The sequence below is a fragment of the Rhinoderma darwinii genome, chromosome 2 (assembly GCF_050947455.1).
Source record: "Rhinoderma darwinii isolate aRhiDar2 chromosome 2, aRhiDar2.hap1, whole genome shotgun sequence".
NCBI classification, from domain to species: Eukaryota; Metazoa; Chordata; class Amphibia; order Anura; family Rhinodermatidae; genus Rhinoderma; species Rhinoderma darwinii.
This window is the reverse complement of record NC_134688.1, coordinates 386432993-386449747: the sequence shown is the minus strand read 5'-3', so window position 1 is coordinate 386449747 and position 16755 is coordinate 386432993. Positions and strand designations below refer to the sequence as shown.

General features: G+C 44.8%; 1 protein-coding gene across 2 annotated transcripts in view; it reads right to left on the bottom strand.

Moving 5' to 3' along the window:
* The window catches only part of PNPLA4 (patatin like domain 4, phospholipase and triacylglycerol lipase), a 48049-nt gene extending 38948 nt beyond the window's left edge, over positions 1-9101 (bottom strand). Inside the window, exons 1-2 of one of the 2 annotated variants that reach the window (XM_075853980.1) lie at positions 8835-9101; positions 7286-7471 (exon numbers count right to left, since the gene is read on the bottom strand). In XM_075853980.1, the coding sequence (XP_075710095.1) occupies positions 7286-7471; positions 8835-8882 (234 nt within the window). In that variant the 5' untranslated portion in view covers positions 8883-9101. Of the gene's footprint in view, positions 1-7285; positions 7472-8625; positions 8656-8834 lie in introns of those variants that run through there. The other variant, XM_075853981.1, reaches the window with a different exon arrangement.
* Positions 9102-16755: the final 7654 nt, after the last annotated feature.

Sequence of the window (16755 nt, the reverse complement as noted above, 5' to 3'; positions counted from 1 at the left end):
ACTACTGTTTGGGCACACGGCAAGGATCAGAAGAGAAGGAATGCCATTTGGCTTTTGGAGCACAGATTTTGCTGGATTGGTTTCTTGACACCATGTCACTTTTGCAAAGCTCCTAAGGTACCAGTACAGTGGAAACTCCCCAAAAGTGACTCGATTCACGAAACTACACCACTTGAGGAATCCATCTAGGGGTGTAGTGAGCATTTTGACCCCACAGGTGTTTCATAGATTTTATTAGAATTGGGTAGTGAAAATAAAAAAAATCCTTTTTCTTCAATAAGACGTAGTTTTAGCTGAAAATGTTTTATATTCTCAACAAATAAATGAAAAAGAGCACCCCAACACTTGTAAAGCAACTTCTCCTGTGTACGGCAATACCACATATGTGGTCATAAACTGCTGTTTAGGCACAGAGTAGGGCACAGAAGGGAAGGAGCGCCATTTGGCTTTTGGAGTACAGATTTTGCTGGATTGGTTTCTGGGCGCTATGTCGCATTTGCAAAGTCCCTGTGGGACCAAAACAGTGGATCCCCCCCAGAAGTGACCTCATTTTGGAAACTACACCCCTCAAGGTATTCACCTAGGGGTGTAGTGAGCATATTAACCCCACAGGTGATTGGCAGAAATTGGTGTTCACGTGATGTTGCAGAGTGAAAATGGTTTTTCAATAGATATGCCAATATGTGGCGCCCAGCTTGTGCCACTGGAGACACACACCCCAAAAATTGTTAAAAGTGTTCTCCCGGGTATGGCGATGCCATATATGTGGAAGTAAACTGCTGTTTGGGCACACTGTAGGGTTCATAAGGGAGGTAGAGCCATTTGGCTTTTGGAGCGTGGATTTTGCTGGTAGTAGTTTTGTTTGGAGTCTTACTGGTGTTTCCGTTTATAATGTGGGGGCACATGTAAGGTGGGCGGAGTATATAAGGGGCATAGTCAGGTGGTATAGTGGGGTAAAAAACACCAATAAAATAATCCATAGATGTGTGTTATGCTGTGACACAATCCTTTCTGCACAGGCCGGTGTCACACTAATAAATGGTCTTTACTTATCCCCCTTTTGGTCCGCACTCCGCACCTTTGAAGTCTGGGGAATTTTGCTGGGAAAGTGTTGTCCTGGTATAATACGGGCACCCTCACTTCCAGCAGATATGTTTGGGCCCTCCCCTTCCTGGATCCCTAATTTTAGGGGCCTTGATAATTCGCCACTTGAAACAGAAGAAACGATCCCCTAGGGCCGGCACAACTGCATATTTTTATTTCCTGGCTTATTGGTGCCTTGACTAATTTTATTTTTTCATAGACGTAGTGGTATGAGGGCTGTTTTTTTTTGTGTGACGAGCTGTAGTTTTTATTGGTACCATTTTGTGGTACACGCGACTTTTTTATCACTTGTTATCCTTTTTTTTTGGGAGGCAAGGTGACCAAAAAACAGCAATTCTGGCATATTTTTTTAGTTCTTTTTATACAGCGTTCGCCACGTGTTATAAATTACATGTTACCTTTATTCTGCGGGTCAGTCCGATTCCGGTGATACCTAATTTTTAGCACTTTTTATGTTTTACAACTTTTTGCACAATAAAATAACTTTTGTAAAGAGAATGGATTTTTTCTGTCGCCAAGTTGTGAGAGCCATAACGGTTTTACATTTTTCGTCGGCGGAGCTGTATGAGGGCTTGTTTTTAGTGAGACGAGTTATAGTTTTTATAGGTACCATTTTTAGGTACATGCGACTTTTTGATCACTTTTTATTTCAATTTTTGGAAGACAAAGTGACCAAAAAATAGCAATTATGTCAGTATTTTTTAGTTGTTTTTTTTACGGCGTTCACTGTGTGGAACAAATAACATAATATTTTTATAGTTCAGGTCGTTACGGTCGCAGCGATACCAAATATGTATGGCTTTATTATTTTTTTCAATAATAAATGACTTGATAAGGGAAAAAGGGCGATTGTGTTTTGTGTTATTATTTGAAACTTTTATTGTATTTTTTACAACTTTTATTTTAACTTTTTTGACACTTTTTTTGACACTTTTCTTTAGTCCCACTAGGGGACTTGAAGGTCCAACAGTTTGTTTGATGTTCTAATACATTGCACTACCTATGTAGTGCAATGTATTAGAACTGTCAGTTGTTCACTGACAGCAAGCCGATCAGGCTCCGCCTCTGGGCGGGGCCTAATCAGCTTACGTAATGGCAGACAGGAGTCCATTGTTAGGGCTCCTGTTGCCATGGTAGCAGTCGCCAGCCTTGCCATCGCGTGGCAAGGCTGCCGATTTGCTACAAACCTCTAGGATGCAGCGATCACAATGGATCGCTGCATCGAAGGGGTTAATGCCAGGAATCAGAGCTAGCTCCGGTTCCTGCCGATAGATCGGGGGTGTCCGCTGTAACATACAGCGGACACCCACTGCTGATGACGCCGGCTCAGCTTCTGAGCCGGAAGCTGAGCCGGCGCCATCTTGCCGATGGTACCGGAAGCCTCCTGGGCCCCGCCGACGACGGGGCATAGGAGGATTCCGTTGCTGGCGGACCGGGAGGTAATCATTAGCCCTCCGATCGCCTTTGCAGCCACCGGCAACCCAGCGATCACGTTGCTGGGGCGCCGGTGGCTATAAACTCCTCACATGCTGCGATCGCTATTCAACGCAGCATGTGAGGGGTTAATCGGTCGGATCTGAGGCTAGCTCTGGTCCTGGCCGATACCTCAGGGTGCCAGCTGTAACATACAGCTGTCACCCGGCGGTGATGTCGCTGGCTCAGCTCCTGAGCCAGCTTCATCTCCATCACGTACAGTTACGTGGAGATGCGGGAACAGTCCATCTCCCATGACGTAACTGTACGTGATTTTGCGGGAAGGGGTTAAGCTGTTTCCTTTCACATGCAAATGACCAGTTGCAGTGCTGCTATGAACCAGCTTTCAGGTGCTTCTTTATTCTACCACCAATCACTCTCTCATACCTCATGCATGAATAATAGATTGTGGACTCTGCTTGGAAGAGTCTGGATGAGGTAGAGGATAGGCACAGCTGCTGACTGTTAGGGTATGTGCACACACACTAATTACGTCCGTAATTGACGGACGTATTTCGGCCGCAAGTCCCGGACCGAACACAGTGCAAGGAACCGGGCTCCTAGCATCATACTTATGTACGACGCTAGGAGTCCCTGCCTTGCTGCAGGACAACTGTCCCGTAGTATACAGTACGGGACAGTTGTCCTGCAGCGAGGCAGGGACTCCTAGCGTCGTACATAAGTATGATGCTAGGAGCCCGGCTCCTTGCACTGTGTTCGGTCCGGGACTTGCGGCCGAAATACGTCCGTCAATTACGGACGTAATTAGTGTGTGTGCACATACCCTTAGGGTATGTGCACACGTAGTGACCAAAAACGTCTGAAAATACAGAGCTGTTTTCAAGGGAAAACAGCCCCTGATTTTCAGACGTTTTTTGAGCAACTCACGTTTTTCGCGGCGTTTTTTACGTCCATTTTTGGAGCTGTTTTCATTGGAGTCTATGAGAAAAGAGCTCCAAAAACGTCCAAAGAAGTGCCCTGCACAATCTTTTGACGAGGCTGTATTTTTACGCGTCGTCGTTTGACAGCTGTCAAACGACGACGCTTAAATGACAGGTTGTCTGCACAGTACGTCGGCAAACCCATTCAAATGAATGGGCAGATGTTTGCCGACGTATTGTAGCCCTATTTTCAGACGTAAAACGAGGCATAATACGCCTCGTTTACGTCTGAAAATAGGTTGTGTGAACCCAGCCTTATAGCATTTCGCCTTATTCAGATGGCCGTAATTCGGACGTATTTTAGTGTCCGTGGTTGCAGCCGAAGTCCTGGCCAACCGCTTGTCTAATGACCCAAACTGAGGGTATGTTCACACGAGGGCGTCCGTTACGGCTGAAATTACGGGGATGTTTCAGCCTGAAAACATCCCCGTAATTTCAGCCGTACCGGCATGTGCAGGCGCTTGAACGCCGCGTCCATTACGGCCGTAATTAGCGCTGCTATTCATTGGAGTCAATGAATAACGGCTCCAATTACGGCCAAAGAAGTGACAGGTCACTTCTTTGACGCGGGCGTCTATTTACGCGCCGTCATTTGACAGCGGCGCGTAAATATACGCCTCGTGTGAACAGACAAACGTCTGCCCATTGCTTTCAATGGGCAGATGTTTGTCAGCGCTATTGAGGCGCTATTTTCAGACGTAATTCGGGGCAAAAACGCCCTAATTACGTCCGTAAATAGGCCGTGTGAACATACCCTAAGAGCATCATAGGGATCTATCTAAAATACGGATGCTAAAATGCGACCGCATTATGGTCCTCGGCATAAGGCTTTACTCAGCAGGAGGAAGGGGTAAGGAGACAGCAGCGTACAGGGCAGAATACTGTATTAGACATCCCCATTCATTTGCTAAATAGGTAGCTGACGTCTATAGAGCAGCAGATCTAGTGCGAGTAGTTATGCAGTCTTTGACTGAGGGGCATGAAAACGTCCCATTTGCCAGTTTTCGTGCTTCTTCATGTGGGAAACGGGGGAAAGGGCAGAGCGCCCTCTTCAGCCCTACAGGCTACACACACCAAAGGTCGTCGTGATTTTTTGCATTGAAGATCACACACTATGCAAATTGTTCACATGCAAAGCCCTTCACTACCACTGATTCTATGCATCCACTCTCTATTTCTGTTTCCAGTATATCCTAACACACATGCTCGGTATGTTCAGATGATTAACATTGTACTGTATGTGTCAGAGCCTTTGAATGCAATGGGCATTCCCCAGTACCTACACAACACATTGATGTAATGAAATGTCAGTCAACCAGTAAAGAATTATGAAGAACTCTTGCTCATGGTCAAACTAGACCTCTCAACATAGGCGTAACTTGAAGCTCCTGGGCTCCAACCTACCATGTGCCATTTGTAATACTGGTGTCATATGTAGCAGAGGCGACTCCTATCTCTGCACCCCTATAGCTATTCCACTGCCACTAAAATAATACCCTGCAAACACGTGGGAACTTGATCTTTATACATTTAATTTTCTTCTATTATAACTGATGCCCCAGAGAGGCGACAAGAAATGTGTTTGTATTTCACATAAACGATCCCTAGACAGGGGCGTACAGAAGGAAAGGGATTACCGGGTAAAAACATCCCACTAGTGCTCTCAATCCTCTGTGAAACTCTTCCCTGCATTATAACCATTGTTATCCTTCTCTGGTTGTTGCACATTTAGACAGTCTGTATGTAGTGCTGTCATCTGCTGGTGGAAAGTAATATTACATAGGAGATGTTCGTCTTTATCAGCAGATGGCAGACAACATTACATAGAGATAGCGGTCAAGTCAGAGAAAAGAGGGAGGGGGAAGGAGTTTTTTTCCACATCTCCACATCCCTGTTGGCTGGGGCAGTCCTGTCCTGCTGTGCCCACCCTGTGTGATCACTGTGAGTATGTGTCACAGTGTGTGTATGTGTGTACTTTGTAAGTGTGCACACATCCATATTTATTCACATGTTGATGACCGTGACCCCCCACCTTAATATACACCCCTGTCTCTAAAATGAATTCAGATGAATTACATGGTAGCTACCAAAAATAAAAAAAGTCACTAAACATTGAATGCGAGAGATAAAAGAACACAATTTATCATGATTATTGCTCCATAAACTATTGATGCTTATTTTTCACTCAAACAAGTGGGATTTCTCGCCACTGTAGTACTGATAAGAAGAAATTTGATAAACCTACTCTAATATATTAGGCAACTTAATTGATAGCAATAATGTATGTAGGAATAATCCCTGGAGTATCCTGAATTAGAATTATTCATCCACAAGAGATAAGCAATTCTGTATGTAAGGGAGTAACAAGTAATCATAGAAGTCTACAGCAAAAACTGAGTTTTTAGGAAATAAGACTGGTTATTATAGGGGATCATTTTAAACTTCCAAATTCTCTCTGTTCTTTGTATCTTTTCCCTCTGTCTCTCTGTTCACTGCAACTCCCCTCTAAATCTCCTTTAGCCCAAACCACAGAATCTTTCTATGCAATTCTTTGCCTGTTTATTTTCCATTCCTTGTTTTGGCTTACAAATACTGATAGAAACTACGGACCAAATTACTGCCATGTAAAAGTGGCCAAAGAGTACTGGTGTGCCTTCTCAGCAACTGGGTGGCATTGTAGCTGCCATCTCTGACACAATGGTAGTTATGATGTTCTTTTCAGAATCGCCCACTTTTAAACCCTTAAACATTTTGATAATAGAACAAGATAACAAATTAAACACAAATTCACACAGGATCCCGGTCAACCAATACAGGTTGTTTTATGACAGTCTGTTCATGCTGTTTGATAGTGTACAGGCTACCATAAACAGCAGTATTTATCCTGCTGGCCGATTTGCAGGGCATTGGAAATAAATTCAAATTTCCAGCAGTCCTGTCAGCTTATTATTGTATTATTCCCAATAATAAGTATATATTCAGGAATTGCTTTTATGCAAAGGCCTTTATACTGGATATCAGTGAAAAGTCATAATAGGTGACTCTACATTTTAAACTTAAACGGGTTGTCCTGGCACAGACCGGTTTCTCATACTGATGACCTATCCACAGGATAGGTCATCAGTATATGATTGGTGGGGGTCTAACACCCGGACCCCGCACCGATCCGCTGCTCCGGCTGCCTCCGGGCACCGGATGTCCGTGCCAGAAGAAGATGGCTCTGGTCACAGTATAGTGGCCAAGCTGCAGTACTGCAGCTCTGCTCCTAATCAAGTGAATAGGAGCAGAGCTGTAGTACTGCAGCACTGCCGCTATGCAGTGTACGGAGCCAACTGCACAGAACACTGCATAACATCCAGTGCCCGGAGGCAGCTGGAATAGCGGATTAGTGTGAGGTCCAGGTATCGGACCCCCACCGATCATATACTGATGACCTATCCTGTGAATTGGTCATCAGTATGAGAAACCGGTCTGTGCCGGACAACCCCTTTGAATAATACCTTTATGGTCACTTCTCATTTGTAATAATGGAATATTAGTTTGTGTTTGTGACATTACTGAAAGACATGCATTTAACAAGCAGATAAAGTCATGTAGGCATTTATGTTTGTATTTACTGTTTGATGGAATTATTACTGAGTTTGATCAAAGGACATTCATTAACAACATAAACTGGTTAATATGGTAAAAAGCCTGATAAGAATTATCTACCTACAGTATCTGCAACTAGCCGGCTGTCTGAACTCTCAGATTATACCTTTAATTACCTGTATTTTTTGTGGAGCTGTTAAAAGAACTGCAGCAACCAGGGATCCAGCTGAAGCCCCAGCAAAGACCTTCACAGCCGTCAGCATCTTCTGACCATGTTTTAAAAAAGCTGATGCTGCCCCCAAGTGGTAAATGCCAAGAAATCCGCAGGCACCAAAGGACAAGTTGAAATGGTTCATTGTGTCCTAGAAAATGACATTTAAATAACACAGTTGTGTCATTGTTGTAAATGTTTTTACTACGTATCAAGGTTAAGCGCCATAGATGCGAACAATTCCCTGTTCCTTTTAAATGTTATATTTTGCATAAAAGAAACAACATGTTATATGAAGGTTACAAGCTACCTAGGTAACCGTCTATTTTCAGGGAACACATAGAGAGGAACTCTGGGGCAGATATATCAATAGTCTGTGTTACAGAGGAGCTCAGTAAATGTTATGGTGGTGTGTGGCACAATGAGGACCTTGTTGGCATTTTATGGGTGGCATTATACATTCAGAAATTTGTTGCAAGGATTTTTGATTTGTACGGATTCCTAAATATGGTGCCTAGTCATTTTTCTAGGGGCATTTGTGTAATTTTCATGCTGCTGTCTATTAATACATGGCCCCCCTGCCCATTTTACATAAAGGCATTGACTTTTTACTCCCAAAATCACAATCTACGAATAAAGAACCAGGGCTTATCTTGACTAACTATATGAAAAAGACAATTGGTCACGTTTTAATATAGGCACACGTGATGTCCATGCCAAGGGTGCAGTAAATTGGCACCTGCAGGGTTATAAATTAGTAATAAATGGCAGCTGCTGATCTCCATTACTACAGATAGGCACATGCCACACAATTACAACTTCACATGCACTTTACGCTTCAAAGGATAAGCCTTGGCATGTGTTACACATTTTCCATGCTACTATATGCCACTTGGCAAACAGAAAATGCCCGTCATAACAACAACAACACGGCCGCAACCTTTCTCCAATCTATTCATATTAACCAAAAACTCTGCCGGCATAAATTTGATTGTGGTTTTCTGCGACTGGAAATATTGGTATTCAGCTTTCAGAAAATGTAATTTATTTTCTATTACTATGGTAACTCTAAGTACTTCATACTGGTTGGCACAGAAACTACAATGTAAGCAAATATTACAATAACTTTGTTACATAGAGCCTGGTGACAAATAAAGCAGAGGCTTTGCAGATCTGTGGGCTGCGCTCCCCCCTTTCCAACACAATACTGAGAAAAATGTGTCATTCTCTCGGCTGTGCCAGCTCCCAAACAGCCCAGAGCGGCAGCTTCCAAGCTGTAAACATTTGTTATTCCAGTACTCTGACCTTTTCTCTCCTGCCATAGAAACCAGGAAGGATTTTTTTTTTGTTCTGCACTCCTTCCTTCCTATGTTACTACCCAATAACAGAGACTATTGTAATATCCAATAGAGAGGCCAGGCTCATTCACTATGCCCGATAGATAAAAAGGTGCCCCCCCCCACCCTGAGCTAAGCTGTTTATTCAAATGCTGTATATCTTGACCTAAATCTTACCTCCAAACGTATCTTTTTCTTCTTTGTTTCTTTTCTTTTATCGCACATTTGGTCCAAGTTCAGTAGAAAAGCTTGCCTGTATAGTACAGCTTTCCTTCAGCTGTCCCTTGCAAATATATAATTCATGGGCATGCTGTCACAGACTTTCACTTAGCTATTTCAGAGCTCACAAATACATATCATTTTTTGCTATTACACAGAAAGAATGCTATCATGCTGAATGTATTATTCACAGATGTCTATGTTACTTCACTCTGCTGACATATATAGCTAATCCCAGATATACTCACTACAATTCTACTGCTGTATAACCGTATTTTGTGGCGTTCTTTTACTCCGCATAGCTCTGAGAGACAATGAAATTGCATGCATTTTTTATATACCCAAAAGCTTTGTGTAATAGCGAGTAAATGCATTAAACCCATTTGCAACCTGTTTGAAAGCACTGGGGATTTGGAAAATAATTGCTGTATTTGTCAAATAATAGGTGTAGAATATTATGCAAATTGCATAATTTTAACCCCTTCCCGTCGTAAACAACTTTCAGATTTACATTTTCGTTTTTTCTTCCCCACCTTCCAAAAGCCATAACGTCTTTATTTTTCTGTGTATATAGTACTATGAGGGCTCGATTTTTGCGGGACGAATTGTAGTTTTTCGTAGCACCATTTATTTTGCCATATAATGTACTAGGAAATGGGAAAAAACTATTTGTGGGGTAGAAAATGAAAAAAACAGCGATTCCTCCATGGTTTTTTGCGCGCCGTTTTTACGGAATTCACTGTGCAATTAAAATGATATGTTACGTTTATTCTGTGGGTCAATACGATTACGGCGATACCAAATATATATAGTTTTTTCTATATTTTACTACTTTTACAAGTAAAAACCTAAGTGTAAAAAATAAAATGTATTTTGTGTCGCCAAATTTCGAGAGCCATAACTTTTTTCTTTTTCTTTCGATTAAGTGCTATGAGGGCTTACTTTTTGTGGGATAAGCTGTAGTTTTTAATAATACCATTTTGGTGTACATGTGACGGTTTGATCACTTTTTATTTAATTTTTTGTGAGAGATGAGGTGACCAAAAAAATAGACATTCTGGGGTTTACAATTTTTATTTTTTAAAGTGTTCACCGTGCGGGTTAAATAATGATATATTGTAATAGTTCAGACTTTTACGGACGCGGCAATACCAATTATGTTTATTTATTAATTTTTTTACTATGCTCTAGGGGGAAAATGGGAAAAGGGGGGATTTTTGAACTTTTAATATTTTTATATTTTTTTCACACAAAAAAAAAACTTTATTTAACTCAATTTGACTTTTTTTATTAGTCCCCCTAGGGGACTTCAACCAGCGATCGTTAGATCGCTTGCACGATATACTGCAATACTAATGTATTGCAGTATATCGTGATTCTGACAGGCATCTATCAAGCCCTGCCGTAGGCAAGGCTTAATAGGTGTACAAAGATGGCGGACCTGAGGGCCTTCATTAGGCCCCCAGGCAGCCACAGCAACCATCGCCCCCCCCCGAACGATTACGTTGCGGGGGGCGCGATGAGCTGTTAGAGGGGGTCGCTCCCTCTTTCTAACGATTTAAATGCGGCGGTCGCTATTAACCGCATCATTTAACGAGTTAAACGAGCGGGATCGCACTGAAGTGCGATGCCGCTCGTTACTCTGAAGTGTCGGCTGTAACAAACAGCCGACACCCGCATTGTATGGAGCGGGTTTACTCTGTGAGCCCACCAGTGGCGGATTATAATATAGGCGTTTCGGGCGGCCGCCCGGGGCCCAAGCTTTTAGGGGGCCCATCGCAACCCGAAACGCACATCATTTTAAATCGCTTAAGGTCGGACTCACTAATGGCCGTTCACAAGAAGCGCCGCTAATGGCCGTTGAGAGGGAGGGGCGGGCGGACTGCAGCAGAGGGCAGCGCAGTGCTGATGAGGAGGAGGGGGATGGATATCAATTGCTGGATAGGACTAGCAGACGTGCATCTGCTAGCCGTGGTAGAACACGCCCCTCTGACGCTTCACGTACCGCCAGTGAGGAACAGACGAGAAGGGCGGTGGTCGAGCAACGAGGAGGTTAGTGTTCATGTTCGTCTCCATCTTAATTTACATCTAAGTGACTCCAGAGGACTCCATGAAGGGGGGAATAACCCCCCATCCCATCCCCCATAGAGCTCTCAGGATTTCAGTATTTATTATACAGCAGGGGGGGTTTGAGCGGTGTAACTCACTGCAGAGGACTCTATGGGGGACAATAATTTCCCTCCATAGACACTCAGCAGTGAGATACACGCTCAAATCTCCCTGCTGTATAATAAATACTGAAATACTGAGGGCTCTATGGGGGATGGGATGGGGGGTTATTCCCCCCTTCATGGAGTCCTCTGGAGTCACTTAGATGGTTAGAACCCCCCTCCCCCATTCAGTATAATCCCCCCTTCCCATAGAGCCCTCACTAGTTACTAATATATTACAAGGGTAAGTCAAATTGTCTGACTTCTGGGGGCTGTATAGGGGGGTCTGAGCGACGGGCTCTATGGGGGGGGGGGCTACCCCCCCCCCCACAGAGATGTCAGAATCAGACACTCAGACCTCCCTATAGAGTCCCCAGAAGTCAGACAAACTCACCTCCCCTTGCAATATAATCCCCCCATACAGCCCTCAGTTTTCCCATAAGAAAAATGTATGACATATCCACCATCCGTAAATCCCATAAAACTGAATGATGGTTACGGAAGCAGTGTCTCTCGCCGACTCCCTCTGATCACTAAAACTAAGCGTCGGAAGCACTCGTGTGAGCGCTGAGCCACTTGGTTTCTGTTTCCGGAAAGCTGAGCAGCTTATGTACGGGCTCATAGAAAGTCAATGAGCCCGTACACCGCTACTTTGGCTTTCCGGAAAAAGCCAAACAGAAATGAAGTGGCTCTTTGCTCACATGAGCGCTTCTGCCGCTTAGTCTCCGCACCCGGACCCCCACCCATCAAAAGTTCTGACATGTCACTATGACATGTTAGAAGTTTGTTAAAAATTGACTTACCCTTTAGGCCTCATTTACACGAGCGTGTGCGTTTTGCTCACGCAAAAACTGCGGCGTTTTCCGTGCGCAAAAGGCACTTAACGCCTCCATGTGTCATCAGTGTATGATGCGCGGCTGCGAGATTTTCGCGCAGCCGCCATCATTATGACTAGAGATGAGCGAACTTCTGAAAAGTTCGGTTCGGCTAGTTCGCCGAATTTCACGAAAAAGTTTGTTTCGGACCGAACCTGTAATTTCCGTGCGCCGAGCATGGTACTGTCCAGGGTGCTGATAGAGTTAATGGGCTGCACTAACTCTTTCAACAACCTTGACAGTACATGCTCGGCGCACGGAAAATACAATTTTAATGTAATAAAAAATACGTTCATACTTACATTCCTCCTGTCCGGCCTCCAGCGGTGACGTGTCATCCATGTCGCCGCTGCAGCCAATCACAGGCTGTAGTGGCGGTCACGCACGTCAGGATGACGTCAGAAGGCCGGCCTCCAGGGATGACGCTTCATCCCACGTGACGGCCTCTGCAGCCAATCACAGGCTGCAGCGGCCTCTGCAACCAATCACAGGCTGCAGCGGCCTCTGCAGCCAATCACAGGCTACTCTCCTGAAATACTCTGTGCTGCCTTAAACTCTGTGGACAGGTCAGGATCCTGTTTCTTTTAAATGCTGCTGGGGAACCCGCTCGATCCATTCTATAAGGCTGCGCTACAGTGCAGCATTTAAAAAAAAACAGGATCCTGACCTGTCCACAGAGTTTAAGGCAGCACAGAGTATTTCAGGAGATGAGCGTGCAGATTCAGTGCTGCTGTAAACTCTGCTCTTACCATTACGTAGCTCAGTCTGTTACCACTCCTCCACTCCTGTCCTCAATAACACCTTCAAATGATTGGCAAGTCACCACGTAATGGTAAGAGCAGAGTTCACAGCAGCACAGAGTATTTCAGGAGAGGAGCGTGCAAATTCTGTGCTGCTGTGAACTCTGTGTGAGGGGGGCCAAAGTTGTATCAACAGCCCAGGGCCCATGGTACACTTAATCCGCCACTGGAGCCCACTCCATACTTCCCCTACCCGGCTATGACGTAACTGTATGTCATATGTCTGTAAGGGGTTAACAATTCTGTTAGTTTGGCGCTAGTTATATAACTACGATGGGTGAAGTAAAAAATCCATCACATTCAAGCTGTTATAAATAGGCTATATTGAATCAAGGAAAGGCAAAGATAAACATGCAGCAACCCATATTGCCAATTTTATTCACTAAGGTGGAAAAAAATGGCTCCTCAATCCACACCTAGCAACCTAGAAGCAGGAGGTAGACTGTAAAATTTCTCTCATCTTGACAAAAATAGTCGGTTTCACCAATGTACAAGGTTCACCTGTAGTGGAGGGAATAGGAATACAACCGCACCAACGACTAAAACAGCAGTACAATAGCACTTAAAGTTTAGCTAAAGGTTTGACAAACTTCTGACATGTCATAGTGGCATGTCAGAAGTTTGGATTGGTGGGTGTCCGAGCACTGAGACCCCCACCAATTGCTAGAACGAAGCAGCTGAAGTGCTCGTGTCTGTTCGGCTATTTCCGGAAATGAATGTATCTGTGTACGGACTCAATAGAAAGTCTATGAGCCCGTACACCGATACATCGGCTTTCCGGAAAAAGCCGAACAGACATGAAGCCGCTGAGCGCTCACACGAGCACTTCAGCTGCTTCATTCTAGAGATTGGTGGGGGTCTCAGTGCTTGGACCCCCACCAATCCAAACTTCTGACATGTCTCTATGACATGTCAGAAGTTTGTCAAACGTTTAGCTACACTTTAAAGCAGGGGTCTCAAACATGCGGCCTGCGAGCTGCATGCATCCCCTGAGGCTGTCATCTGCAGCCCGTGGGGCACCAAAGCTCCCTCGGGAGAGGAGAGAGCAGGCCTAAGGAGAAGCGCGCCTGTGCTCCTTAATGACGTCATCAACGAGCGATCAATGGCCCCCCTGTAGATAGTGCAACCCCCTGTAGATCGTGCGCTACACCCCCCCCCCTCCTGTAGATAGCTCCATTGTGGCTCCATCTAGGAAGTGAAATCCCCAGCCAGAGCATTGCCGACGCTCAGGCCGGGGATTCCTCTGCTGGAGGAGCCCCTGACATTACGGTTCATACAAATGTAGCCATCTTTATCTTGACTCTGATAACTTGCTGCAGCGTGATATCACACAACAAAAGCCATTGAAAAGCCTTTGAAAACGTCAAGATAAGGGATCTTACCACTGTTTATTTAATGCTTTAAAATTCAAGATAAAGACGGCCACATCTGTATATGGACAGTGATATCAGGGGCTCCTCCAGCAGAGAATCCCCGACCCGAGCGTCGGCAACGCTCTGGCTGGGGATTCCAATCTTAAAGGGAGGGTGTAGCAGTGTCAGGAGGATCGCCTGACGTCATTGTCCATATACCGTTGGCAACGCACTGGCTGGGGATTCCACTCCTAGAGGGATCCCCAATTGAGCTATGTATAGTGGGGGGGGGGGGCACCAGGGCCGGAATTAGGTTGGTTGGCGCTCGATGGGGGATTCCATATTGCTGCCCTCCACAAACCAAAAATTAACCACATATATAGACACAAACATACTGGAACATAAAAACTGTACATACATAGAGGAACATATTTAGACAAACAGGAAAATGTATATATTGACAAACAGGCAAATATATACACATATTCCACAGATAACACAGTGATAACTCTCTGAGTACAGATAATGTAGTAGATGTTACCTGCAATCCTATGAACCAGCAGAGATAACACACAGTGAGAACTCTGAGTAAAGATAATATAGTAGATGTTATCTGCAGTCCTATGTAACACCACAGATATCACACTCTGATAACTATACCCACACATATATAACCACAAACAGTGGCATACATATATACACACTAACATAGAGACATATATACACATATACACACACATACTGGAACATATGCACACACAAACACAGAGACATAGATGCTTACCATCTCTCCTTGTTGACTCATAGGCTTCTTGCAGGATGGGCTATGGGCAGAGCTTCCTCCTCTGCTTTTGCTCCTCGGCTCTTGTTTCCTCTGTGTGTTTAATGAGGAGCCAAGGACAGAGCAGAGGCAGGGCCCAGTGGTGCACCCTACATGCTGGGAGGGTGCAGCACCCTGTGCACTTGCACATGTTGCACACCCATAAGGTCAGCCTTGGGTGGCACTATCTGTAGGAGGTATGTGTATGGCACTATCTATAGGGGGTGTGTGTGGGGCATATCTATAGGGGTGTGTGGCACTATCTATAGGGCAGTGACATAAATACCGCTGTAGCAGCCATAGTGGCTGCTACGGGGCCCACGGCATAGGGGGCATGTGCCGCCCGCAGCACTGGCCACCCCATTCCCGGAGGCTCCGCTAGCAGCCGCTTTGACTTCTACAGTGGTAGCAACGCCGCATTCTATAATATCTGCGTCCTTATGGACGCAGATACTATTGAATGCTAGAACAGAGCAGGGAGGTATCTCCCTGCTCTGCCATAGGCTACACATACCTCCCAACCGTCCGGGCAGTGTCTCACTGTCCTAGGCGGCCGGGGGTATGTCCTGCTGTCAACTGTATCTTTTTTTTAAAATATCTTTATTTTGTTCTACAGCAGTACAAAAGGGAAAGAAGTACATAGTACATACAAACATGTAATAAGAAAAAATATGCAATGCTATAGATACCCTTGGTAGGAGAGGAGGTCGGAGGGAGGGGGGAGGGAAATGAAGGAAAAAAAACAAAAGAAACAACAAAAAAAAACACATAATAAATAAAAATATGCCTTTTATCTCCATCTTACTTGTTACTCTGAGAACTTACCCTAGCCTATAACCAGGTTCGTTCCCATTTAGCGATGTTGTTGGCATTGCCATACTATACCTTTTCATATTTCTTAATTTTACCAACCAAGCGCTGTGCTCAGGGAAGCCCTGATGTCACTGTCCATATTTTCCTAGAACGGAATCCCCATTGCCGATAATCTAGGCGGGGATTCCGCTTCTAGAGGAAACTGCAGAGGTCACTGTCCACTGTCCTCCAGAGTCGGCAATGGGAATTCCGCTCAAGGTGTAGCCACTGACGTCACTGTCCATATATGGACAGTGACATCAGGGCTTCCCTCTAGGAGCATAATCCCCGGACTATGCTCTGTCTGGGGATTCCGCTCCTAGAGGGTGTCCCAATGGCGCTATCTACAGGGCGGAGGTCTCGCTATCTTCAAGGGGGTTGTGGCACTATCTACATAGACACTGTGGCACTATATAGGGGCACTATCCACATGGGCACTGTGTCACTATCTACAAGGGCTCCGGCACTAGTGGCAGCTAAGGGGGCATTATACTGTATAAGGGCAGCTAGGAGGGCATTATACCCTATTATGCTTTATGGGGAAACTGTGGGGCATTATACTGTATGGGGCAGCTATGGGGGCATTATACTGTATGGGGCAGCTATGGGGCATTATGCTGTGTGGGGGAATTTGGGCATATACAGCATGGGGGCATCTGTGTGGACATTATACTGTTTGGGGCATCTGTGTGTGCATTATACTGCATGGGTCAGTATCCTGTATAGTGGCAGCTATTTGGTATTATACTGTGTGGGAGGCACTATAGGAGCAAGGTACTGTGTGGACTGAACTGCATGTATATGGGCAAGATTAAAGGCGTGGCTTAGGAGCAAAAAAAATTGTTGTGACAAAACTGTATAGCCCTGTCTACAGGGGACGCTGTATAGGACTGTATGAGGAGACTGTATAGCCCTGTCTACAGGGGGCGCTGTATAGTACTGTCTACAGGGTGGGCTGTATATTACTGTC